This window comes from Tinamus guttatus, unplaced genomic scaffold (genome assembly GCF_059628265.1).
Source record: "Tinamus guttatus ecotype Peru unplaced genomic scaffold, ASM5962826v1 Tinamus_guttatus_pri_ptg000197l, whole genome shotgun sequence".
NCBI lineage: Eukaryota > Metazoa > Chordata > Aves > Tinamiformes > Tinamidae > Tinamus > Tinamus guttatus.
In genome coordinates, this window is record NW_028288731.1 from 682,614 (window position 1) to 710,491 (window position 27,878).

The window sequence follows — 27,878 nt, forward strand, 5'->3', positions numbered from 1 at the left end:
AACAGCACATAAAATCACTTGCCATATTTTCCCTTTTCTGACTTCCGAAACGAACGGCGCTATAACTCTTCTTGTAAGGCAGTTTTGCCTTAAACTATAACCACTAGTGCCCTAGCCTTTTCTCATATACCTGCAACAAGATCAAACAGATACTCAGGATTTGTTATTATAATCCAGCAAGAGAAGTTCTTATTGCTGAGCTTATCATGCACCTGAGAGACTGAGTGGCCAACGCTGGCTGGATATTAAAAGGCTGCACAAGGGAGTGACCTGCATTAAAGGATTGGATTTACCTCTTGTAACGTCCGTTGTTCCTGGGCACAGTTTCTCCTGCATAGCAGCAGCCAGTGTAACCAAGACTTGCTCGTTCAGTTCAGAGAGCTCCTGAGCTGTCGCCGCTCTGAAACTCGTGGCGCTTTCGCTGGCCAGCTTGCTCACTTCCTCCAGGTCAATGTTTCTCACACCCACTGCAAATACCTTGACACCTTTCTGCGCTATTCCCCGGGACGCGGTCTGCCCGTCGTCCGAAGACTTCCCTCCAGTGACGATGAAGGCGATCTGAGGCACCCTCTGATCGATTCTGCTGCCGGCCTCCTTCACAAAGTGTTTTGCCTGGAGATGCTTGATGGCTGCGCCGGTGTTTGCCACCCGGCCTCCTTTGTAGATCACTTTATTGATGGCATCTAAAATTTGGGGCTTGGTGGAGTAGTCTTTGAGGAAGAACTCATCTGTGACATCCGAGTTGTACTGGGCCAGTCCTACCTGGATGGAATCGCCGTCCTCATAAATGGCATCCACTATTGAATACACAAACTGGATAACTTCTTGGAAACCATCTCTGCCTAAATTGATGGAGCCATCCAGCAAGAACACAATGTCAGCCTGCTTTTTAGCACCTAGAAGGAAGAAGAAAAAGTTGTTATAGATGCTGTAAGCAATTATTAAAGATGATTCATGTTTTCTGAAATAGAATTGTGCTTCATTCTTTCTACACTGTCCCTCAGTGTTTTTCATGATTTTTTTTACATGCTCACAAGAAGAAAGGCTTTATAAAGTACATTTATTACACTTTGCATCATGTTTTTTGTTGATCTGATAGAGATTGTCACCTCCTTTCAAATTAGATTCTATTTTTTTCCCTACATTCAACAACATGTTTTTCAAGTTGTTCTTTAAAGCAGTACAAGTTAAGCATTTGCGTTTCAAGAGGTGTTACTATGGAGTCATTTGTGCATTATATAAATTCTGTGCAACAACCAGAAGAGCCTATACGATGGTCAGCAGTCTTACCAGGTCCTATAAATCCAGGGCTTTCTGTTGAAGGTATTGGAAGCTCTTCAAGGATGCTTTGGATCTTCTGTTCTAAAGATGGGAGTTCTGTAAAATCTTGTACTACAAGTACGCGGGCAGGATCGTTGGTAATGACTTGAAGCTGGCCCCTGTCTACCTGCCTTGCGCCTACACCCAGGGGTTTAATGTTAGTTGAGGTGATCACATTAGCAGGTCTGTTCACGTCGTCCTGCGACCGATCTCCAAGGAAGAGCACGAGATGCTGGGGCACTCCATCCTCTATCCTGCTCCCTGCAGACTTAATGAAGTAGTTCTTCACGGCATAGTCTAGGGCTCTGCCAGCGTTCACAGGGGACCCTCCTCTGAGCCTCAGGCGGCGGATGGCTTGCAGAACAGCGTTTTTGGATTTGTGAGTTTTCAGGTAGAACTCGGGAAACACGTTATTGCTGAACTGTAGCACTCCAATTCGCACTTTGTTTGGCCCAACTTCGAGCTGCTGAACGATTCTGCCGATGAAATCCCGAATGTGGGCGAGCCCATCGGACCTAACAATGTCTGAGCTATCGATGAGGAAAACTATATCCTTTTCTTCACCAGAAATATCTGCAGGAAAGCAAGGAGAGAGGAATTGTGTGGCAAGTCTGCTTAAGTTTTGTAAGCACTATAAGCATTACAGTCTTTGACTGAAAAGTAAGCTTTAATTGCACTGCCTTTGCCTTTAACTAAGGAAAACCTCTGTTTAGAGAGAGGAGGTGGCAAGTTATGTATTTTGGCAACATCTACCTGAATAGCAATAGAAGGACAGCTGACACCGTACCTGGGATGGTTGGAACATCTCCCAGGAGCTGTCGGATTCTGTCCGCAGTGAGGGTTTCGATAGGGGTCAGCAGCTTCTGTTCAAGGCTGGGCAATTCTTGGAAGCTGTTTATTTGGAATATATAATCAGGACTAAGGGAAATCTGTATCATTTCCTCAGGATCCACGTTCCTCGCTACAACCAGAGGTGCCACCCCGACTTGTTTGACTTGGAGCGAAGGGTACTCTAAGTCATCGTCAGACTTGCGGGAGGAGAGGATGATCAGAAACTGAGGGACGCCCTCCTCTATGCGGCTTCCAGAGGGCCGGGTGAAGATGGTTTTTGCCACAAATTCAAGGGCCTCCCCAACGTTGACCTGCTGACCCCCCTGCGGCCGCAGCCGTCTCACGGCACTTTGCACCTCATCCTTGGTGGAGTGAGCGTTGAGCAAGAACTCAACCCGGGGGTGCTCGCTGAACTGGACCACTGAAATCCGCGTGGTATCAAAGCCCACATCCAGGTTGTTCACTATCCTCTCAATTAAATCACGGACCAGGTAGAACTCCTGGGCAGCGTACCGGGAGCCATCAACAAGGAACACAACATCTCTCTTCACACCCGCTGTGGAAAAGAAGACAGGACAGTGGTCAGAGGATGTATTGTACACTGCCTATGGAGAGCCTCTAAGCTCTGAAAGCCATTCAGGCATTCAGAGGGAGGCTCAGCAGAGAGCAGAGACCATGGAGAGGACACTGGCTGTTCCTTTCCCCATGATATCTCCTGCAAGCCAGCAGCTCTGGGTTCAACCCAGAGACAAGACCAGTCTACTGGGCATATCCCTAGAGAGCACAAGAGCAGAGCAAAGGGAAGGAAAGGAAGATGGGGAAACTCTGAAGAACAAATCTTAGTGGAATTTCTTCCCAAGAAAATGTTGCTTGGTGTTGCTCCTTGCTCAGGAGAGGTTGCCAAACAGCCCTGCCTTGTTTTATACTCATTACCACCCCTTTTATGCTTTGTCCTCTGGGGGTTATTCTCCCAGCTTCTGCTATTCCTGAGACGGCTTTGCTTCCTAAAGAAAATGCTTTTTGCAGTGTTCCAGGTCAGAGCCTGAATTACTTCAAAGGCAGTGATCTGGGGTGGGTATGCTTCATCCCTTCAAGGCAGGCATATGCCAGTTGGATTTCACTCAACACATGACCAGAAATAGGAGGTCTGATCCTTTTCCTGACACCCACTTCCAGCTTCTCTTCCCCCAGTTGAATAAGTGGGAGAGATATAAGACAGATCAGAAAGTTTTAGCGTGGCTTTGAGCAGAAAGGTGACCTCGATTTATAGTGGTGTGAAGGTGCCAAGTGCATTGAAAGATACATTGACAGGGAGACTCGGAGTTTCGTTTTTCTCTGTTTGTGTTGCAACCATGATGTTAGCAAACATCATATTTTGCCATGGGCTCTCGGTGCAGACACAAACATCTCACCTGGGCTTGGTGATGTAAAAATCAGGTCAGGGGCTAGTGATTCTATCTCTTTCTTGGTTAGTCGGATGACTCTGTTGGAGACGACCTGCTGCACTGAGTCCAGCTGGCTGAAGTCAGGCACAGAGATAGCAAAATCTGGGAGGAAGGAAATTGTCTGCAGCTCTGTGAGGTCGGCATTTCCAATTCCAATGCCGAAAGGCACTGTGCCACTTGTCTTCAGGACCACCGAGGGTCTCCTCACATCATCCTGGGAGCGGTCAGCAGTCAACAGAATCAGGAATTGAGGGACACCCTCTGCTATCCTGCTCCCACTTGACACCGTGAAGACATTCTTGATGAGATAGTCCAGAGCCGCTCCTGTGTTCAGTGGAGACCCTCCCATAATTGTCAGCCCCTGAACGGCCTTGATTAAATCTGTTTTGTCCTCGTAGGCATCGAGTAAGAATTCGGGTTTTATGGTATTGCTGTATTGCGCGACGGCAACGCGGATCTTGTCACGGCCAATATCCAGGCTTTCAATAACTCTTTCAACAAAGGTCTTCAGTAGAGGGAAACCTCTTGTGACTCCATCTGAGCCATCGATTAGAAACACCACATCCTTCTTCTCACCTCTCTCCACTACTGTTTGAGACAATTAAGGGGAAGGGGAATAAGTGAGACTCTCTTATGAAGCGATTATCATTCTCTGAACAAAAATGAACCAAAGGAACACAAAAGTTTGGGGAGGGTAAAGCGATGTGTCCAAAGGGTTGATTTGCTCCTTTTGCAATGAGAGGTCCCTGGCGAAGAAGCTAGTGGCAACCACAGGGAAGCACATGCTGTGTCTTACCTACTAGGTCATAGAATCATAGACTCATAGGAAATACGGTGCAAAGCATCTTCAGGTGCTACCACTACCCTGAGCTGTCTGCTTAAACAGGGGCTGCGAAGCTGCCCTGTGGCAAATGCAGTGGAATAAGTTCTGCTGTTGACTAATAAAATAGTGAAAGAGCGTCACTGTCTTTCAGACACAGGAACTGAACAGCTGTATCTCCAAATATGCCACTGGATTGTTAATACGAGGGTCGGTGGGATAGGCAAATGATGATTTGCCCCTCTGAAGAGAATTCTCAACATTTGCTTTAATGGATACTAGAAATAAAAGGACTAAGAAAGAGCTATTGAACTTGATCCAAAGTCTGGTTAGACTTTGGGTCAAGTTATTACTGAAGAGGAATGTTGGAAATGGGGTGGGATAACACAGGCCTGGAATATTAATATAGTTTGTTCAGCAAGTATGGATAGCAAGAAATGGAGACAGATGTTACTTGGTGTATCCCAGTGTCCTATATTTGCTCAATGGTAGACGAAGGCTGCCTTGCCAAAAGTCTCTGGGCAGGGGATAAAGGAGAAAATACAGATGCTTTCATAAGGTGGCTTTCCTTTAGCCAGAAACACCAGGGAAAAGAGGTGGATGCAGCTGTTTGAGAGCTATTAGCAGAAATGTTTACACTACTCAGTGGTCAAAGGGATGTTAACCTCTCTCTAGCCTGCTGGGAAAGACAGAAGGGAATGCAGAAGAATACAGGCTGCTTACTAAACTCTTGGTATACACTAATAACACTTCTTTTAATAGAGAAAGGGAGGAAAATGGCTAGAAAAATTCCAAATTTGATTCTATCCAGAAATAGAGCAAACCAAAAATCTGAAAGTAAGACTATCAGTAAAAAACACTAGGAAACATGGCCTTTAAGAACCCCATTATCTTAGAACTATATATGTATGCATATACACACATATATGTGCATATTTTCCAACAAGCTCAAAACTGGAAAGTAAAGTTTCATGGAGAAAAGAAGGCTTTAAGGAAAAATAGCTACTCTCCTTAAAAAAAAAATGTAAATCAGGAATTCTTCATAGGTGTTAAGCATGAGAACAGTCACAAAAGCGTAACTAGTATCAATTTACTAAGCACTAATGTGGAAAGCCGGAATTGCCGAAGGCATAAAATGAGATACTGTAAGCAAAGGGTGTATGCAGAAACAAGAATTTGTTCTGTAAATATCTTTGTAGTAAAAGGAAGACCAAAAATAGAATTGGTTTGCTATGCCATGAAAGCTCTTGATGTATGATGCCAACAAGGGCAAAATGTTTAAGGCTTTCTTGAATCCCCCTCCCATAAAAAGTATAGAAAGCAGATGGCTGAGACAATATAATCTAGCAAGGAAGGGATATGATTTCTGTCTCATGTAGGAAAAGATCAGGGTAAGAATACTTAAATTAAGTATAAGCTATTTTCAAATTATCTGGGCCTGATGGACTTCAGGCTATGGTACTGACAGAGCAGTAACACTTCCAGACGGGTGGCAATTACTTTTGAGAACTTACAGGCTGGATGAGGTAGAATACAACTGGTAAAAAGTAAATGCAGTGCATGTCTTAAAGATGCAGGAAAGTAGATGCCACAGAGTATCAAGAAGTCAGTTAAAGTTCAGTTATCAATAAAACAGGTATAAATTATTGAGCAGGTTGGCACCTAGGAGAAAACAAGATGAGCAGCAGTCAGGAGACGATGGTCAAGTGTGACCTGTGTCAAGCTAGACTAATTTCCCCTAGAACAAATCAGGTGGCTTTTTAACAGTGAAGCAGTAGCGGTCATGTATTTACTTGACAAGACTTTGATACCATCTTCCCTGGTAGTTTCATAAGGATTCAAAATTATCTTGATGAGATGGAGAAATGGCCTGAAAAACTGGGATGCAGTTGAAGAGTACCAATGGCTTTAGGTGTGAATAATGAGCCACACAAATATGGCAAGGGAAACAAGCGGCTAGGGAGTACCTCTGTGGAGAAAAGATAGGGTAAGAGATGACCACAAGCATGGGATAACATGGTTATGCTCTGGTCATCTGGAACACGCTGTTGTTAGACACAACAGTGAGGAGAACTCTAGAAAACCTGCAAGACCTACAAGGAAAGACTGAACGAGCTGAAAATACAGCTAGGGATGTAAGGACTGAGCAAAGACATACTCGCAGTCTTTAAATAAACTGCTGCACGAATGGGAGTGAGCTAAAATCCATGTCCTCGCTGGGTTGGAAGAGAAGGTTTAAATGATGACTAGGAAGGTAGAGGTTTGATGTTATGGAAAGCAGCTGTTGATTAGGATAATAAAGTGATTGAGGTGCATCAATTAGGGAGGCTGGGGAAAGTTCCTCCACTGGAAGGCTTCAGAATAGATTAGATAAATGTTAGTCAGTTCTGGTCAAGTAGATCCTGTCTATAAACATTTGGAGTGTCTATATACTGCAGTGTATAGCAGATGGCCACCTGAGATCACTTCCAGCCCTATTTCTTTTCCATGTTTCTATGATTCTAAGTCCATCTGCCAAGAACTTTAATGGAGAGATGATCTGGAAGACATTATGCTTTTCCTTGTCAAAAAGACAGGAGAGACAGATTATCAAATTTGGGCTGCCTTTGGGAGAATGTGTAGCTGGACATGCATAGTTTCCAGTACCACGGTGTCAAATTATAATTGGTTGTGTGCTGCTTTTTATGTTTTTTTCATATTCTTAATTAATCCATGATCAATTATTTATAAGTGGTAACTGAGTCAAGAGCATCTTAGTTTATTTGTTGGCGTATAAAATGTAGGAATGCGGTCAGATCACCTAAGAAACAAAACAAGTGAATCCTGATGCTGAGCGGTGGGATCGCAGTGATTCTGCAGTGCTGCTATCTGTTTCTCTTCCTTCCATCCCACCTCTCCTCCTCTCCAAATGGAAAGAGAAATGGAGAAAGGCCTTAATTTGCTGCTTCTAACCCTTGTCCAGCAAAGCATATAAATTTGTGAGAGCTGGGGCAAAGACTCTCTGTCACAGCATGTTTGTACCATGTTTTACACACTGGTAATGGGATCTACTGCAGCTTTTGTGGCTGTTCAGAAGGCTCTTTCCTTTGATAGAATTACTTATCTTTAAAATTCAGTTTCTACTTCAGTGCTTTACTGAATCAGGATCTGACCAGAGAAAAATCCAAGCGCAATAACATTTTCTATGTGATCATTTTAAGCATCACTGCACCCAGTTGCCACATTTACTGAAGTGACCAGAGCACATAAGCGATGGGCTTCCACCTTTCAGAAAGCAAAGAAACCCTGGGCCCCGGTACCTGTTGGCTGAAACTGGAGAGTTTTCAATAGGTTCACTATGTTTGGATGCAGCTCTGAAATCCTAGGGAGGGCATCAACGTTCAGAATGAATTGTGGGGCATAAACTATGCTTTCCAGCTCCCCAAGGTCTGCGTTTTTGGCTTTGATAGCGAAGGTCACAACTCCTGCTTGCTTCAGCGCGTCTGAGGGTTGCTCCACATCATCAGATGATCTTCCAGCAACAAGCAGCACCAAAAACTGAGGCACCCCTTCTTCAATCCTGCTTCCAGCATCCTTCACAAACAGCCTTCGTATGGCTTCATCTAGTGCAGCACCAATGTTCAGTTGCTTCCCAGTTTTTATCTTCATCCTTTTCACTTTCTGAAGCATCTCTTGTTTAGATGGGAGTTCAGAGAAGTCAAATTCCACTTGGATGTTGTCACTGAATTGAGCTACCGCTACTCGGGTGGCATCTTGACCCACATTCAGGTCAGAAATAACTTTGTGCACAAAGTCTCGGACGGCAGGAAAGCTACCCAAGAGGTTTGCTGACCCATCAATCAGGAATAAAATATCTTTCTTGCTTTCTAGAATAAATTTACAAATGAAAAGAGGGGAAGAAAAGATATGAAGACATTTTTCTTCTTAAATGTTATCCTAGAAACTTCTCTGTAAATTAGCTCAGTGTCAATATGCAAAATAAGTGATTTTCATTTATTGAAGCATTCAAAAGTGGAAAGACTAAGCAGTACCTCTGGCGTGCTTTTTCACGGAGGAAAGGAAAGCATGGACAACCTCTCTTAAGACTGAGTAAATTCAGGCAGCAGAATCTCATATCATATATCATATTGTATCATATCACATAGTATCAATCATAGCATGAATTGACGATTTCAGAACAGGCCAGTGAGTTTTAACATTTTGCTGATAATACAGGCATGCAATGCAGAGCAGGGGAGGATTTTTCTTTTTCACTTAAGGGCTCAACAGATAATGAACTGACATTAATTCATACATGCACTATTTTCAAATTCTGTTAGAATGCTTTTCTCAGCTGCATAACAAAGTAATCAAATACAGACATGACTTTTGATTTTGGGAAGAGGAAAATCTGTTCAGCTTGGTGTCCTTGTGATTTCCTTGAAAGGACACAGCAAAATCAAGCATCTCATGTCTTTGTGTCTTAAGATTTTATTAGTCCTAGCAATCTCCTTTCCATGGTAAACAGTCAATCTGGACTTTTTTTTCTGTTGTCATATGCACATAGCCACAATAAAGGAATTAGAGAATATCTGTTGTTGGCAAGTTCAACCCCTTTCAGTTTTTGAGTTTGATGTTAGATGACTAAATGTGTATATTTGGAGTCAAAATTTGCTTCCATGACAGCCCAGCAACCACCTCTACAGAGTGGCTCTGGGGAAGGATTTGACCAATTGTTTCTGCTTAGACCTTTGTTCCTCTGAGCTCTTTGGCGCTGCCTTTAACCTTTTCACATCATTCCTTGTGGCCTAAAGGAACTACTCCCTGTGCCTGAGCTCGTATGGACAGCATGTTTACAGGTTGCGAAAGGCATTCCAAGTTATAGGAACAGAAAATAGAAAAGGAACATCTGAATAAGTGATGGTGGTCATAGACTCACTCTGATTCCGACATGCCAAAGGGCCTTAATTGTGCTGTCTTTTAAGCATGCTAGCAGTGACTTCAGCAAAACTAGGAGCTGACTGTGTCAAGCCACATACTTTAAGTTAAACACAATTCTATATATTCCAGTAGGTCAGGGTCTTGGCAAAACACAAAGCTGTGCACTTGGAAGAAACAGTTAAGATAAACAAGATTAACTTAATGCAGTCAACATGAAGGAAGGTGGTTATTACCTGTTGGGGCGAGTGGAACCTCTTCCACACCTCCACTAACATAGGTTGTTATAGGCTTATTTAATTCCTGGGGTAAAGCTGCCAGAGAACTGAAATCATCCATAAAATATACCATTCTTGGATTAAATGCAATCTGTTCAAGCTCTGCCTTATCCGCACTCCTAACTCCAACAGCAAAAGTCAGCACTCCGGCCCGAGCTAAGTCATTGGAAACTTGCAAGAAGGGATCGGCCGAGCTCCCTGCTGTAACCAGGACTAGGACCTGTGGCACTTGGTCATTTATTCTGCTCCCACCAGCTTCGGTGAAGTGATTTGAAAGCACAAAGTTCAGTGCAGAGCCAGTGTTCAGCACTGACCCCCCCATGGGCCTCAGCTGCCCCAAGCGTTGAATTATGTCTGATTTGGTTTGGTACGAGTACAAAAAGAACTCGGTTTTAGGAGTCTCGCTAAATTGCACTAAGCCAACTCGTATTTTGTCAGTTCCGACATCAAGGTAGTTAACTAGGGTCACAACAAAGTCACGCACAAAGGGGAAGTTGGCATTTCCGACGTTGAGTGATCCATCCAAAAGAAAGATGATATCCCGTTTGGTTACTTGAACTGCAGTAGAGCACAGAAAATTACATGAGACATCACAGAAAACAAAATGGAAAAACTTCATGTGTGCATACAGTGTACATGTGGACACATGTATACCTTGTTAGCAGAGAGATGGAGAGAAAGAGGGAAAGAATGTGGTCAACAGAGAGGGAGCAAGGATGTTGCTGGAGATGCCTGAATCTGGGAGGGGAGGCTCTGACTCGTGTTGAGAAGTGTTTTAAATGGCACCTTTTAGTGACAGGGCAGAGCCTCTGTATGGTAAATGTTTTCAATGGCTACTAATGCCCGAGTTGTATATACTGGGCCAGATCCTCAACTGATATCACATAGCTTCATTTAGTTTGGTGGACCAACACTGATTTATGCCTGTAGAGACCTTGCTTATCTATAAATCACTGCGGGGGCAGCCTGGCACAGGCTCTTCCAGGGTATCATGGAAATGTCTTTTTCCACATACAAATAAGCTATCTGAGAATATTTACACCATTGCTAATGCTGTTCAATGTCTTTCCGTTTAAAAAGTTCTGCTCTGGATCTGTGGAGATATTGATGGATCTCCTTAGTTTATCTTTTCCCTGTAAGCTGAATGTCCTATACCAAGATTATTTAAAAACAAAAGGGAGAAATGGGCCCTTTGGAGTACAGTGATTCCTCTCAGATTCACAGATTGTCTTAGCTTTCTGTATGTTTAATTCCTCCCAGAGGAACAGCAGTCAAGGCTCGGGGTGAGGTAATTTCCTTATATAATCCAGCAGAAATGTAGTGGGAGGTGTTCACTTGCTTACTGTGTACGTGTACAGCTAGGAGTACAGTAGAGCACAAGAAATGGAGAAAAAGAGAAGCTGCATGTATAAGCTTTAAAGAACATGGAAGTTTATGAACATTTTTAATTTGCATTGAAAAATAAAAATGTCGGGTTTGGTGTATAGCCATGCAAAACGGTATTAGCAGGAAACATATTTTGGAAAAAGCTTATGAAATGATTAAATCCCGTGATATTCATCTTAATTAAGGACAAGTCCTGGGAAACTGATTTTAAAATATCAGCTCTTCATAAAGATTAGTCATGGGTTTTTCTTTTTTAAGGACCCTTTCCAAAAAAACTCAAGTTCCTTGCTTTATAATTTAAAATTACTTGGAGAAACGGGGCAAATACCAAGGACATGGTTCGACATCCACTTAAGCCTATGGGAATCAAACTGTTGATCTTGCAGGGAGCTGGAAGAAGACCTGTTTTCTTAACGTTCATATGCCATGGGACAGAAATGCAAGGTTAATGTATGATCTGGCACAACAAGAGTTCAACCTGAAGCATTTCTGTTGGGAAGAAATCCTGAGCAATTTAATATAAAAATGTCTATGTAGATAAAACACCTCCTAAAGTGCAGGGAAAAGTGCTTCAAAAGACTCTAGTTATTGGATTGCTTCCAAAGTCTCCTGATGTCAGTGGAAAGACAAAGTTAAAAGAATCCACTGGCTTCGCAGGGCTTTGGATCATCTAAACAGATTAAATTAAAATCAACATTGCAATAGTCTCATGTGCCTCTTACGGCTTGAGCTGAGGGATGAGAGGAAAAAAACTGTAAGTATGTTCCTGAAGAGCAAATCTCAGCCCAGCAGGGTTAGGCTAACTTTATCTGACCATCTAAACGATAAGACCTTCTTATCTTCCTTATACTAAGAAGAAATGTTTACGCTTTCATGCGCAAATGTCCACTACAGATGATTTGCTTACTGTGTTAGAGACTAAAAATGTGCACAGCGTGCCCTGTTGATAACTAACAAAGCTCAACCAGAGAAAACCTTCAGCAAATGACTTGAGTACCTCACTACTAAGGCAGATCTTTCATGTCCGAGCTCTGAACATTGGTAACACACATGGCATGGGACAAAATCTCAAGGGAAGGAATGACAAACTTACTATAAACACTAGCAAATTTATCAATCTGTTCATGCACATTTTGCAAAAGAAAGAGATAATATTTAGCTATGCATCAGCGATATCTCTTTTGCTCAGAGCGAGGTAATTAATTACCTGGTGGCGGTTCTTGGATGATCATTCCTCCGGACAGCGTACGGATAGGTGACAGCACTTCGGGAAGAATGGCTTGCATGAACTGAAGGCGGAAGTCATTTGGGTTGAACACAAAATCTCTCTCGTGGGCAATTTCTTGCAGTTCTGCTATGTCTGCATTTCTGGAGCCAATGGCAAGGATCACTATCCTGTTCCTCTTCATCTCTGCTGCGGCTTGGGCAACATCATCCCTAGACTTACCACCCGTGATGAGCACCAGCATGGGGAGGACCCCTTCCTCCATCCTGCATCCAGCAGCACTAGTGAAGAAGTTGGTCCTAACAAAGTCCAGCGCTGACCCTGTATTGAGTGCTGTGCCACCCATGAGCTTCATTCTCCTCACGTTAGCCATCACATCCTTTCTGTTCTGATGGGTGTTAAAATAAAACTCTGGCTTTACAGTGTCTGCATATTGTGCCACTGCTACTTGAATCAGGTCGGGTCCAACTTCCAGCCTTTGGACGATTTTGGCAACGAAATCACGAATTGCATTAAAGGGGGTAGTCCCCAAAGCTGTCGAGCCATCTATCAGGAAGACTATATCCTTCTTGTTCACTTCAATAACTGCAAGTAACAATATACACACAGAAAAATAGCATTAATGGAGGCCCTTGCCAAGCTCCGTGCACCAATACTTCCTCAAAAGTCAAGCAACATTTAGGACTTCTTTGCTTGAAGTCCTGTTGCTTTCAACACCTTTATAAGGGGTGGTTCAGTTCTGTACCATGAATCTCACTTCTAGGTGTCTTGCTTCAAAACAAAATTATTTTTCAGGATCTAGTACAGAGATAATAGGAAATCTGATGAAATATTTCCCCTTTCTAAAACAGACTAGTTGAAAAATTACACTGTTTACAGAGTGTAATTTTAAAAAATCACATTTCAGGGCATAGTTTAAAATGCATGAGGGTGTCTAAACAGCAAAGGCAAAATGTTGCACTCAGCTGGAAATAAGCAGGTGGTGCTCCTCTGTCTACAGTGGAGCCGTATTAATTTTGCCTGAGAGTGACGTGGTCTCAAAAGGCTCAGGTTTGCAAGAGCAACTATAGAAGCAAAGAAGAGTCGCAATGTATTCCACATACCTGGACTTTGGGTCTTCACGTCCTATATCTGATTCCTTATCTAACAGAAACGAGTTAACATTTTTCTTGGCACCGCCAGCCATGGAAGAGCTGCATTTTATTCTGGTTGCCATATCTTTAACAAAAGTGGTCCCTTAGTTTGTAATCTCTGAAATTTAGTGACAATGGCATAGAAAGCAGAAGGAGCACACCTAGGTTTTCAGGTTCCTGGCCAAGTTTGGAGGAAGAGAATTCAGAGGGGGAGAAATGTGTTGTGTGACACTGGAACCAACACACTGTCATATTTAATAGAGCAAATGTATAAAATACAACAGCAAATATTAATAAGACTAATGCTAATTATGATAAATACATTACACGTGATCATTATGGGAGATGATTTTTAAGACCATTCTTTAGATAACCCATGTTTATTCTTTGAAGCGGTGAGTGGTGAGCCATGGCCAACATTGTGAAGATGCTCCCTCAAGGGATCATCTACCCAGTTTCATGCTGTTGAGTGAAAAAGGAAACCTTATTTTGTTCCTGGTTTATGTTGGATTGTGCCTTAGTTTGATGTCTGCATATTTAAAAAAACATTTTCCGTTTAACACCCCCGATTTCCAGAGAGCTCTGTAAATATACAGTAATGGAAAATGTGGCCCAAATCAGGACAAGTTTGTGATGAATGTAATTATGTTAAGACGGTTTTTACCAGGACCTGTTGCATTTTCACAGTGTTACTAAGTAGAAAACCAGGGATGGACTTCACCAAAGAGAAATGGATGGAGAAAGACTTTAGTTTGTGTTTTTTTGACTTCCACCTTTTTTTAAACTTCATTTCTCTGGATGAAATAAGAACAGCAAACATAAGGCGGCTGAAGCAGAAGGCTTGAGAGTAAAGAGTATTTTTACCCACGTATTGCCCTTGCCCTGGATGGCCAGAATATTCAAAAGCTTCTACTGGCTTTGAGCATCCTCTAATTAGATGGTCTATCTAATGGCTCCTGAGATCAGGCCAAGATTCAAGGTGGAAGGTCCTTCACCTAGCAGGTGCTACAACCAGCACGCGGATGGGGAGCATGGGAAAGGGACACCCAAAAGCAATGGAACAAATATCCTCCATCACACCACGGGGGGAAAAGGGCAGCCCCTCAGCCTGACAGAGCTCCCCTGCATGGTGCTATTTACTTTGGACTTGAGCAAAGAACAAAGATTTGCCTTCTGTCCTTTCTTGGACACTTCCCAGCTGGCCACAAAATGCAGCGCTCACAAAAGTCAACTCTTGCCTGGGGAGGCCGGTCTCCATTGGGGTTCTTGTTGCTGGCCGGTGCAATGGAACTGGGCCACCCCAAGGAGTGAGTCAGAGTTGACTTCTGTGACTTGGATGCTCCTCTCCCCAAGACTGTAGAGAAAGACCTCAGGGACCTGCCTCGGCAGGCAAGCCCGTGGCTCTGCGAGTGCCCCTCGGAGACTCCACTGGGAATGGTAGCAGCAAGGACTGCTTTGGGACTGTCAAACTTTGCAGCTTGGGAAAATGATCACTGTCCTGCTATCAGCCACGAGGCTACAGGAACTGGGCACAAAGAGCGTGAGAACCCTGGGGCAGGGCGTCCCCCAGCCACAGCCTCACTTCGCGTCAGTGGCTTGGAGCAAAAGAGCATTTATTGCCCAGATAGTCAAAATAAAGCTACTCGCACAGCATCAAGGATTTGTTTAAACTAACCCACTTTACAGCGCCAGGTTTCCAATATTCTCTCCCCAGTCAGGTTTTCTTTTGCCTCATCAATTACTCAGAGGAGAGGTCTGAGCACAGGCAGCTTTCCAAAAGGACAGCAACGCCTGCAGCCCCTGCTTTGTATCATCCACAAGAGAAGTCCAAAAGCGCTTCCACCACTTGTCTGCAGCTGGACACCCAAAAATGGAGGCCCTGGAAATTTTTGCCTTTATATAGAAGTTTGTGGGATGCATCAAAAGGACTTTGCAAAGACAAGGGAGGCCAAGAAGGAATAATTCTCTCCATTAGTAACTCCACTTGCAGCCGTCAAATCCTGCCGTGTATTTCCTTAAAGAAGAGGAATGCAAGAACTGAAACCAAAACCCACAGGAAGAAATACCCTGTGGTGCTAATGTCAATGGGCATAATTAAAGAAAAAAAAATTAGGGGAGGCTGTAGATATCTCTCAGAGGCTCATCCAGAGCCTGGTGAGGCTGATGGCTCCCAGGAATTTCAAAGGATTTCAGATCAAAAAATTTGGAAATTGTTGCCTTTTCTTGGGAATGGATATTGGAGGGAATCCAACCCCGAAGAGCTTCCCTTCTCATCACTGACGTCTCAGCTATATTTATGAGAGGCATCTAATCTAAACTAGTCATCCAGGATCCCCTACTCAGGACAGCAGAGCAGGGAGACAGAGAGATAATTTTAGTGAGCATCCAAGAAATGAAGATTCGCTAAAACTTCTTTGAGAAGACTGATTTTCCTCTGTATTTAGGAGACACGACTGCATGTGATTTTTTTTTAGGCTGATGCTATTGTAGTGCCTTCTACAACTGTGCTGGTGTTGTGAATACGAAATAACCAAGTACAAGGGAAACAATATATACCAACATTTTAAATCTTGTTATTCCTTGATTAAATAACTGAGGAGAAATGTAATTCAATTTTATAAGCTCAAAGCATTGAAAATAATTTCAATCCTTTTAGCCCCCTGCAAATGGCCATACAACAGGGCTTCAAATACCTTTAAAGTCTGAAGGGGACAGAAAAGGTGGTTTGCTGTTGACTTGCATGAGTCCAGGCATGCATGTTTTTAGGTAGACATACATATTATTTAGTTTATTTAGCTAAATGTGGTTCATGTGGGATGTCATAAGCAAAATTTCTCTGTGCACTTTTCCAGAACGGTCAGGGCAAGGTTGCAAAATGATCCTTTAAGCTGGTTGCTCCCTTTGCTATTAGCAATGGCACAGTGAATATGTTTAGACATAGATTAGGGAAGACATCTGGGATGCAGTTTAATATGTCAACGCACATCAGGAATTGAACAATATGTACAGAACTCCAAATTGGCAATAGGACCCCCCAAAAATGTGGTTTGCATTAAGAGTGCTGGTAATTATGTGCATGAATTGCAGCCTTGCTCTTCCCAGGGGCCTTCGCAATATGTCCTATCAGGCTATTTGTAAAGCTCTCCACCCGTAAATGTAACTTAGTTGTAAAATTAGGGGTGAGAAACTCTTAAATACCTGCAGCCTTCATAAATTCAGCATATAATAACTAGGTGTTAATTATTCAATTGTATCTAAGTTAATATAAGTTCGGAAATAATTACAGTAAGGCCCTAAAGCGAGTAAGCAATTTAAGTGGAATATCAACACCCACGCTTTCTGGTTCTGAGTAAATCTGCAAACATGCTCAGCTTTGGGACTAAAGAGAACCTAGCAAAGCAGGGATTGCCTTCCAGGAGAAATAAGGGCTGTTTTGCTTTTAAATTCAACATTACAGGTTTCTGGATGGGATCACACCATTTTTGCACGGATAATGCACTGTTTTGGCTGGGCAGTCAATTTTACTGGCTGAGTAAGTCGATAACTTTAACCCTTCAAAACAGGGATCCATTTTACATTCCTATGAGCTTCCCCAGTCCCGTTCCACAATGGCACCGTCTACCGACAAATAACATAAGCTTACATGCTATAAATCTTTTCAGAACTGAACATGCTGCAGCATTTACGTCCAGGGGTGCTTAGATACCACAGTAACAATTACATGCATGCTCTGCTCGTGTCCTTTTGAGCTCCTTGCCATGCCAGTTATTGCTCCAAAACCTTATAGTTCCCCAAGGAGAAGTTAACAGGGCAAACCAATTTCTTTTACATTAGCCCCAGGAGTGTTTTTTTGAACCAGACCAGAAAGATGCATTTTTTTTTTCTTTTAAGCGTGCAAAAGCGCATTCATTTCATCAAAATGCAACAGTCTAGAAAGGCATACATACCTTCGGTAACAATGGTTGGGGCCTCTAACAAAATGAGTCTTTGGGCCACTCCAACAATGTTTGGCAGTAATAAATCTTGCAGCGCATCAAGGTTACGGATATCCAGGGCAGTAAATGCGAAGCTTCCGTCAGTGGCAATCTGCTGCAGCTCTGCACTGTCAGCATTCAGGACCCCAATGCTAAACGAGAATATACTAGCTTGCTTCACCGCTAACAAGCCCTCTCGGATATCATCACTAGACTCTCCACCACTGATCAGCACTAAAATCTGCGGCACCGCTTCCTCTATCCTGCTGCCTCCCGCCTGGGTGAAGAGGTTCTCCACCACAAACTCCAGGGCAGCACCAGTGTTAGCTTCCTCGCCACCGCGGAAACTAAGCGCCTTCACGGCAGCCAGAACGTCCGCTTTTGTGGGGTAGCTGTTCAAAGCGAACTCCGTTCTGGGTTGATCACTATACTGCACCACCCCAATGTGTATCTGCTGAGCTCCAACTCTGAGGCTTTCAATCAAATTTACAAGGAAATCACGTATGGCTTGAAAATTGACACTTCCGATGTTGTTTGATCCATCAATAAGGAAAATAAGGTCAGCAGACTCTTGAGCTTTAAAAAAAGAAATGCAAAAGGTGAAAGCATTAAAACAAGTGATTACATGCAGTTGTACAGTGTTCTGACATGTTTCTTGGAAAACCAGTAAGAAACACAAAAATGAGCAAACAAAACACATGTTCACTAGGGAGGTGAAATTTGCCTGTTAGTTCTGCATTCTGATTGAATATGAGTTACCAGACCCAGCATCTGCTTCTTGAGAAACCGTCACATCTGGGGACAATCCGTGTAGCTCATGGCTACGGATACACCGGCATTAACATTCCTGGAGCGTGAGGAGAAAACTTTACAAAATGTAATTTGCAGGAATCTTGATCCATTTCATCAGTATCCAGCCTGTTGTCTATATGTTTGGGCAGGTATGGAGAGCCGAAAGAAAAGAGCAGATTTTCATCATGAAGATGACTGGCAACCACAAAATCATTCATAGAAGGTTTTCCTCGTGGCATTCAATGGGTCTCCCAAAACAAATGCAATACGGATACGTGGAAAGTTTCAGCCATTCTCTTGTAATTCTGCAATTTTTGCAATTTGCTTCCAAGGAGCTGGTGAACATAGCGGCTCTCCCCACCTTGAGGGATTATGCTTTGAATGCATTTTTGAGGAACAACTGGAAAGTTTAGGGTTCTTACTCTTTATTACCTGCAGTCTAGCATATGCGCAAGTGAAGTGTGCAGCAAGGTGACGTACCTGCTTGTCAACCCTTGCCATGCAAAACCTGCGTCTGCCGTTTTGTACAAGGATGTACTGATTATCACTAGAGGGGTCTGGTTTTCATGTAGACACTGGATATTCAATCAAGGAATGCAGAATCAGGTTAAAACAGGGTGATGAAACCAGTCATGACACAATTATCCAACCGTCTTGTTGTGCCCATGCCCAGAGGGTCACAAACAATTACAGCGAATATGTACACACCAAACAAAGCTTTTAGGTGCATTAGAGTGCTTATCGGAGGGAAACCTTTTTCTTTTTTGGTTGTGAGACTTACCGAAGCAGACCCAAAATGCCCTGGTTTCTGCTCTTCCCCCTTTTGCCCAAGCAATTACCATCAGCATCACCAGGACTCGTATGCGTGCAGGACGGAGGGGAAGAAGCCCTCCCAGGGAAGCGCCAGCGTGTCCGTGCTGCACCTCCTCGAGCTTGGCAGCAGACCAAGTTGGAGACCGCTTGCAAGACACGGCTGGAAATCAGGTCTAAATCGTGCGATTTTAAAGCCATGGGTGAAACTAGTAAAAAAAACTGGCACTTATGTTAGCAGGAATTTACCCTTTTTTTTCTTTTTTTTTTTTCTTTTTTTTTTTTTTTTTTGCTGGTAGGGTCAATCTCTGGTCCGTCCTGGCTCCCTGAGCCAGGCAAATTTGGTTACCGCTGTCATTTAGACAACATAAACGTGGTTAAGAATTGCAAAGGGCTTAGAGGTGGGTTTTCTTTTTCATTGCTAAATCAAAATTTGTGAAAGCACTTAAGGTTGGCCTTAATGTGCCAGTTTCGGTTGTGATGTACGTGTTGCTCTTAACAATATAAAGCAATGAAAAATCTCAAAGCAGTCTTATCCAGCTCTGGTTTGGACACCCTGGCTGTGTTTTTGAGGAATGAAATTTGACGTGCTGATGGCCACAGCTCTCACAGAAGAGCAAACAGCTAAGAAACAGATACGAGCGTTGGATAATTTGTCATCACTGTAAAAAAAATGGTGTTTCAGTGCACATTTATGGAACAAGCCGGTGCTGGAGGACATATAAAAGCATGCTTGTTATACAACTAAGCGAAGAGATGAGGCAGACAGATTTAACGAATACACCAGGGCAAACTCAGGACCGACTGCCCGTACTGACACTAGCTCTGGGGACTGTTACAGACCAGCAGCATTGGTACGTTATGATACTATGGGATTTTATAAACTTATTCTTTTCATATTTCAGCTTCACGTTTGGGCTTGTTCCTGGCATAACAGCCATGGTATTTTTACACATTCTAGTGCTGCATGGAATTATCAGCTGAATAAACAGTCTCTTAAAGTCTTAGGCAAGCAGCTGTGTGTGCCATGCCTGGCCCACTAAGTGCCACCTTCCAGTGTTTGGGACCCGAGACAGCATTTTTTGAGCCATAGTTGCACATTACGGATCATCAGTGTGAACCATACGGGGATAAAACTGCACTAGCTGGATTAGCTGAAATTTTGCTACCTGGGTGGGGAAGGAAATACTTGCGCCCACTCTCTCCAAGTGGAAATCGGTTTCGGAATACTCCTTGGCCTACATGATGTGGTCTGAAAGCTTCTAGCAGGACGTCAGTGGCTCGGGACGCTTGTGGGCTAGCTGGTCCCTTGCCGGTGCGTAATTACAGCGGGTGCCTGTCCACGTCAGGCCACGCGGGCAGGGTTTGCGGGGTGCACATCTCTCCCTCGGGGCCCTGCGGCCCCTGCCTGCGGCTCGCTCGGGCCCTGGGAGCTGCCCTGCCAGGTGGGTTTGCACAGCAGCACACGTGAGCGCGGCGTTTCCGTGCCGCTCGGGGCCATGCAGCGACCCGGGGGCGATGGCCGCGACGGGTTAAGCAGACAGGACGACACGAAGGGATTAATGTCACACCTCGTCACACCACTATTGCCTCGCATCGCCCCAACAGCTCTCGACCTGCAGATGGAGCCTCAGGAATAAAAAGAAAGGTTTGATCTCTCGGGCTTCTGCTCTGACATACAACGCAGCCTCTCCGAGGTTTCATAAGCAGAGTGGGGACAGGGGAAGACCAGCGTATTTTGGCTTTATTATGGCAGGCAAATTTGGTTGAGTGCTGACCTGCTGAAGCCAAAGCGGCCTGGAGAGACATTGCAGGCAGGTTGGCAGCTCTGCCAGGAGGAAGCCCTCAGCTTATAAAGAAGGCGTCTAAGTGGCGTTGCAGAAGGGATCTGAAACCACACACCTCCTCTGAGCACGTGAGATGCAAGGTTCATGGGCAAGCTCAGAAAAGCAATTTGGTGAGGGCAGCTCTCACTCTAGCTGCTCCAAGCAGCTATGACTTCTGCTGTCTTCTGCCAAGAACAGGGAATGGAAGGTGACTTTCTAGAGTCACCCTGTGCTAGTCCTCTAAACTAGGGTCTCCCAGGGCCCCTCACGACTGCTGGGGTGTCTCTGGCATTGGTGCTTAGTGGCAACTACACAGCCGAAAATCAAAGGGGCCATGAGGCTGTGGAGCAACTGCACTGCCCAGCCCCGTCGACACCTCTGAGGCACGTGGTTGGGATGGTGGCACATGTTGGCTGGTCAGAGATGTCCTTCCGTGTCTCTCTGCAGCCAGAAGCCATGTAGGGTCTCCAGGGACATTTTGGTCAGGGCCTTACAGAGTTGTCATCATGGCCACAGAGGTTATTTCCTATGTCTCTGTCTCAGGAGTGGATCTGATGGAGCAATTTAGTAACCGTGCAGGGCCACCTTGTGATTGATGGGGTTTGTGCTTGTCCCTCCGTGTGATATGTGCCACCACTGGCCACCGAGGCCGTTTCCCCCCAAGGGACTCTATGCTATCTCCTAAAGACAAGACCTCAGAGCTCTGGCAGGGATTTCAGCTCAGCTTGCAAACCTATGGCCACACGCTTCAAACCTTTGTTTTTAGACCTCAGACTGTCCATCTCAGTCTACTCCTACACCAGCTTCAGGCAGCGTGACACCAGCACACCCCAGGCTGATTTGAGCTATCAGCACGGCACAGAGCACAGCAGTTGGCCATTACCTGTGATGTCTTTAACCAGTCCTTTGGCCCCAGCCTTTTCTGGAGTCATGGAGGTACGGACACTTGCCACTAAGTCTCCAACTATGCCGTGGAGAGCAGTAAAATTCTCTAGGTTGAAAAGGTGCGTATCGAAGGGTTCGCTTGCTATTTCCTTTAATTCCCCTTCCACCGCATCCTGCACTCCGATTGCAAACATGTTTACAGCGGCCGACTTCAGGACGGATGACGGCAGAGCCACATCGTCCTGGGATCGTCCATCCGTCAACACTATAATAACCTGGGCAACGCCATCACTCGCTCTGCTTCCAGCAGCTTTAGTGAGATGCTTCTCGATTAGGTACTCTAATCCTTTTCCAGTCTTGGTGCCTCCCCCTATGTACGGCATATTTGCGATATGGGCCAGCACGTCTTGGGTAGCGTTATACGTATTTAATTGGAACTCTGTGTGGGGGTTGCCGCTGAATTGGACCAGTGCAAAGCGAAAATCATTTCCGCCCACATCTAACGCTTTTACAACATCATACAGAAACTCTCGAACGAGTTGGAAATGCTCCTTCCCAATGCTCCAAGAGGAATCCACTAGAAATATTATATCAGCCACAGCAACGGGTTGGCCAGCTTTAAAAAAACAGATTGGGGTTTAGGATTTTCTACAGGTCAGCACAAGCATCTCTCCGACGGCCTCGTCACCAAAGTGTAACTCGCGTTCCCTCCACCGTGCGGAGCACACCGAGACGCGTTGGGGCGAGCGGGCGGTGAGGAGCTCTGCACCAGCGGGCGAGGAGAGCATGCACCCTGTCCTGCGCAGCCACTGCCCTCCCCAAAACGCCTCCTCCGCCTTCCTCTGGGACCCTCGAGCCAGGAAAGGCAGGTATGTGACTGCACGGGGGAGACCGGCCTCGCTGGGCTTTGAGCGCCCAAGTCGCCCGTGGTGCTTTCGCTGGCTCGGTGGTGGTACCAGAGCAAGGAAGAACCCCTTAGGCTCTTCTACATGTATTGCTTCCCTGCAACATAGGTGACAGTCCAAGAGGAGCCAACGTGTCCTCCTAAAACCTGCTGCAGGACAGCAGTGCTCTTCTCACCGCAAGACGCCCCTTCTTTTCCCCCGCTCCTATACATGCAGGGAGGTCCTGGTCACCCCATGAAGGTCCTCCATTGGCCGGGGATGGAGAGACCCCGTTGCGGGAGCACCACGGTGCGAGCCCTTTGCCTCTGAAGCCCGAGCGGCCGCTACCGGCTAGCGACATGCTTGGAAAAGGTAATGCGCAGGTGGGCTGAGGCCCGCCTAGAAAGGAGCCCTCAGTCACCCGGGAGCTGAGGGACACCACGTACATCACAACGGGTCACCAACATGCATGTGAAAACCAGAGGAGGCGGAGGTTTTGGCATAAATCAGCATCACGCTCTCGCGGAGGAGAGGCCGTGTCTTGCGGTCCTGTCTTACCTGCTTGCTGCTGCGCATCGACCCAACTAAAGCCTGAGAGGAGGAGGCAGAGTATCACCCCGAAGGGCAAATGTCGATATTTCCTCATTTTGTTCTTTTATTTTGGGTTCCTCTTATATGAGTTTTTTTTTTCCAAGCACCAAATGTGAGACCTAAGGAAAAGAGAGAGAGAGAGACATTGAGACAAAGTTTTGTGATGCTTTGGTGAAGCTTTGGCAGCAATCCACGAGCCTTGCATGGCCAGATACTGTGTGTGAGCAAGCATGGCTTTGCAAGAGCACCCACCATTCATGCAGCAGTCATTTAATCACTTTTGGAGGCTTCCTTTTTGCATATGAGACCCCAAGATCACATCTAATAGAAGAGAGCCGTCAACCCACATCTCTACCATTGCAAAGGTACCTGTAGAAACCTCATTATTCCAGGCCCTCACGAACTGCATATCCTGAGTATTTGGGAAAGCATCTTGCAAAACTGGCCCCAGCTGTGGAATAACCTGCACCGGCTGATCGCATTTTGGAAGGGCACCAAGAAAAATGTCTTCCGCGCCAACGCCAAAGTGCAACTCGTGTGATTTTCTTATCTGTGATTCCCCTGGCAAACCTTCTGAAATGATGTCTCCTCCAGGAAAGCTGTGTATCTGTTGTCATAGAGATGTCCAATTTATTACTTAATGCTCATTTCCAAGCTTGCGCAGCATAAGCCCGTAATGCTTGCTTAGCTTAAAAGACATAACCTCCCCAAAGCAAATGTAGTGATTTAGGGCTTTCATTCACCAGCAGGAGTTCAATCACTCAAATGAGCCAAAGGAGATTCAAATATATCAAACTATTAACCAGGTCATCATCAAAAAAAATATTATAATTTTTTTGTTATTGGCCTTGCCAAATCCAGCAACACGGTGAGCCCTACACAGTAGAAGTGAGCGCTGGTGAGAAGCACCACATGTTTTTAACAAAGCCTGGGAAGTTGTATGCTTGGAAGTTGTCACTTGGAAGTGACAATAGCTGGCATGTCTGGAAACAGATCTGGAATTAAATCCAGAAATAGATCTGGATTGAAAATTCAGGAATAAGCATTTTGTGGCTGTTTGGGAATAAATTCTGTATTTCCCAGAGACTAGTAGAGAGTCTGAAACTTCCACTTGGTTGCTATCAACTGCTGAAAATTAAAAATTCTCAGGAGAAAGAGTTCGCAATATCTGCTCTTCCAGATACTCCAAATGGGCTGTGGGACTCATTTCTCCTTCCAGCTTTGTCACTTTTCTCACAACATTTATTAAAGCAAAGCTACCCACATGCATCAGTGTGTGCGATGCACAGGGCTCTGCAAAAAGCAAGGAGTTTGCAAAAGTTGCCCGCGAACCCCCAGCTGGAACATCTCGGTGCAGAAGAGGTTTATAGAGAGAGGAAAAGCGGGCTGCTGGATTTTCATTCCTATGCCTAAGTGCCGTCCTCCGTGAGAGCGCTAATAGTTCTTTCTTGACACGCAGGAAGTGATATTGTCATCCTATTTAAGAACTCCTAACGTCCCATCCCGCAAGCAAACCTCTGCCTCAGTAACAGCTGGGGAGCCTGAAACATGCAGATAAATCAATGCAAGTCAATCCCTCATGGGTGAGTGATGGGAAGAAACATTTTGGTGGTTTTTTTGCCTTTTTTTTTTTTTTTTTTTTTTTTTTACTTTCAACACTGAGCGGCTGTGGAGAACCTTGGAGGGCTGTTTGCAGAGCATGAAGCTCTGCAGTGCTTGGCCAGACCCACTTTCAAGGAGTTCAGGGTCTATGTGGGGCTGCAGCAGCTTGAGGGGCCGCTCGCATTGCACACCTGGCAAGCCCAAACATCCAAGAGTCATGAGTCAGCCCTCAAGATGAACTTGTATGTTGCCCTATATCAAAATAACAATCTATCCTGGGTTTCTTTTATTTGCCCTGGCCAGCTTAAGAAATATGACGTATTTTTCAAGCAGAAATAAGTTGGCTGCTTCTCCTTTGCCTTCTGATTCATTGGAGCCTTCAGGAGGCCTCTGACCCCATTTCTGAGCTTTGTCTGCAACCCCAGTAATTGTATTTTGGGGCCTATGAAAGCCAAGGTCCTTGCTGGTCCTTGCTACAGGCAGAGAAAGGATCTTTAATGACACCCTTGCCCAAAGCTGCCGTAAAATCTTGGCCATCTAGAACACATTGAATGGCTTACTAGAGAGGGAGACAAGTTTTGCAGGAAGAGGTGAACTCCTTCATAGTTTTGGGGGGAAAAGACAGGTTTTTAAGCACAGGTGTTCCCTATCAGATTTTCTCCCTGATCTTCCCAGCCCAGCAGCTGCTCCTGATCCAAGAAGCAGTCCTGGAGCTGCTGGCAGTGCAAAAGTGGTTAGAGACTGGCAAGAAATAGCAAGCAGAGAGGTTATTGTCCTGGAAAAGAAGCAAAGCCAGCAGCATTTTTACAGAGGTGAGGTGCTTTTCGGGGATAGTTTTTGGTTTGGGAGACTGCTGCTCTGGATTGGCTGAGTCAACAGTGAGTCTCTGCCTTGGTGCAGACTTAGTACTGTAAATGACATGGTGTTTATAGTTTGGATGCCTGGGATTAAGCATTGCTTGGGCTGTGGAGGTGGTGCAGAAGCAACGAGACTGTGTCTGGCTTAGCTCATTTTGCTTTGTGGCCCAAAAACACCCCAGTCTGGAGAAGCTGGAGGTGGCAGGATGGGGATATGAATTTGTTATAACTCTCTCGCTTGAATTCTGTGATTCTGTGAACTTTTGATCTCACAGGCTGCTGCTAGAGAGTTGGGTTTGCCATTTTATTCTTTTTGGCTTGTTGCTGTTTATGGGAAAAGAAATAAAAAAAATAGAAGAATGGGACTTCAGGTGGTAGGTAGTGGAAAAAGGCCTTGCATGGGGAAAGTGTCCCCAACTGTGGTGTGGCAAAACCTAATGCCTAGGTGACTCTGTCTAATGATAGTGGAAAGGAAAGGCCGGCTGGCAGGTTGCTTTCATCTTGGGAACTTTATTTTTCGTGGGAATTTTTCTCTGCATGTTGGGAAAGCCGTAATAGAGCTCTTGGTGTAACCACTGCAAGTTGAAAAACGGGCTAAAAAGTGCAGAGTGCCTGTGGGATTGCAAAGCAGCCTGCTGAGCAGCTGAGTTGGTATTGAAGAAATAACTTGTGTGTTAATAACTCACGTGCAAAAAGATTAACTTGTATCGTACTTGGTAATCTGAAGGTTTTATGTCTGCCTAGAGTGTATATAATGTGCAGTGACCCCTTAATGTAACAGTGCGTCCTCGCTTTCAGCAGTTGATACCCATCTGTTCCTAATAATGCTTTCAAAAGGCAATCATTTCTACCACGAGCACAATGAAGTGATTTCCTTAAATATTTTCCCCAGCAGCTATTTTCTGCCTCTTGCATAGTTCCCTGTGCATAAAGTTTGACATTTTACATAATTTCTTATTGGAGAAATAAAATTCCCTTTCTAAAATCGCCTCCCCACCCCTCTCTCTTTCACTAGCGTATAGCTGAAATCACTGAAAAAAGTGCAAACCAGATGACTAGACTTGAAAAAGCTAAACATAAAAGTCAGGAAAAAAATTACTACAGCTGTTGCATATCACTTTGATTCATTGCATATGCCTGTCAGCTGGGCTCGGGGAAGGAGGGGAAGCAGCTATGGCTCCAGCATGTATATAAAATGGGATGTGTGCATCCATATGGCAGGTACAGAGAAAAGTTCCTGCTTCAAAATACCTCCCCTAAGCTCTGCTGCTTAATTGTTGCTAGGCTCTTTCTCCTGAAATGCCCACAAATTGCTGCTCCCTTCTCGTTACCCGTCTCTCGGGCAGCAAAGGCCACAGTCAACCTCACCAGAGGCTCAAAGCAGCCACCAGCCTCCTGAAAAGCCATTCCCAGGCAGTGCTGGGATTTGCCAGAGCGCCCCAGGCGCAGCTCCGGCTAGGAACTGGCTGCCGGAATGGGGCCGTCGGGGCCGCGGCGGCCCAGGTTGCCCTCTGGCGTCGGCCCGGTCGTCTCGGCCTCCCACGTCCCCCTTGCGCTGCTTGGGAGTAGATGAGATGAATCCAGCCCCAAATCCCCGAGCTGTGAGTCAGCCGGGGAAAGCGTTAGCCACTCTCGGTAGTAATTTAAGCACCTCGAGGCTAAATGAAATGAGTTTTTCCACATGAAATAGTTCAGTCACCCTTGAAGATGGACACCAGTCCCCAAAGCCTCTACGACCCACCCTGTTTCACAGCAGCAAATCCTGCCGTGTTCAACAGCTTCAGAGTGAAGTGAGGCTGTTCCTAGGGGACCATCGATGACATTTAGTGTGTCATGATGAGCTGCCTGGGACAGACTTTGGGTTAATTCGTGGCTCCAAGGAGTTTGGTGGAGCCGTTTCAGTTTACATGAGCTCTTTTGAAGGGTTTTCATTCATGTTGCTGCCATCTGGTGTTGATGGCCCTCAAAATGTGAGGGTGGTTGGGTGGAGGGCAGCTTCTGAAAGCTTCTTCCTACTGACTGAGATGCCAGCAATAAAAAACAACTGGGATGGCAGAAAATCTTCCTTTTATTTTATATATATATAGATATATATATATATGTATATTATATTGCAACCAAGTTGTTTTTCATAGTGCTAGTTGGCTGAATGCTGGCTTTGAAGGTCAGACACACATTGCAACACATCATACTGTCCCCAGCCAAAAGACCCAAGAAAAAGGGACTTGAAGGGAAGGGTAGTGGTTAATTCCCACTCATCTTGGAGGGAATTTCTCATCCCAAAAGTGTGCCGTTGGCTTAA

At 44.9% G+C, this 27,878-nt stretch overlaps 1 protein-coding gene across 1 annotated transcript in view; it reads right to left on the reverse strand.

Annotated features, from left to right (window-relative positions):
* Nucleotides 1–23,385, reverse strand: part of COL6A3 (collagen type VI alpha 3 chain) — a 51,881-nt gene extending 28,496 nt beyond the window's left edge. Inside the window, exons 1-10 of the mRNA XM_088523678.1 lie at nt 23,085–23,385; nt 21,641–22,258; nt 17,303–17,905; nt 12,205–12,807; nt 9,570–10,169; nt 7,716–8,282; nt 3,564–4,184; nt 2,108–2,707; nt 1,291–1,893; nt 294–896 (exon numbers count right to left, since the gene is read on the reverse strand). Coding sequence (XP_088379804.1) covers nt 294–896; nt 1,291–1,893; nt 2,108–2,707; nt 3,564–4,184; nt 7,716–8,282; nt 9,570–10,169; nt 12,205–12,807; nt 17,303–17,905; nt 21,641–22,258; nt 23,085–23,172 — 5,506 coding nt within the window. The 5' untranslated portion in view covers nt 23,173–23,385. The remainder of the gene's footprint in view (nt 1–293; nt 897–1,290; nt 1,894–2,107; nt 2,708–3,563; nt 4,185–7,715; nt 8,283–9,569; nt 10,170–12,204; nt 12,808–17,302; nt 17,906–21,640; nt 22,259–23,084) is intronic.
* Between the last annotated feature and the right edge of the window lie 4,493 nt (nt 23,386–27,878).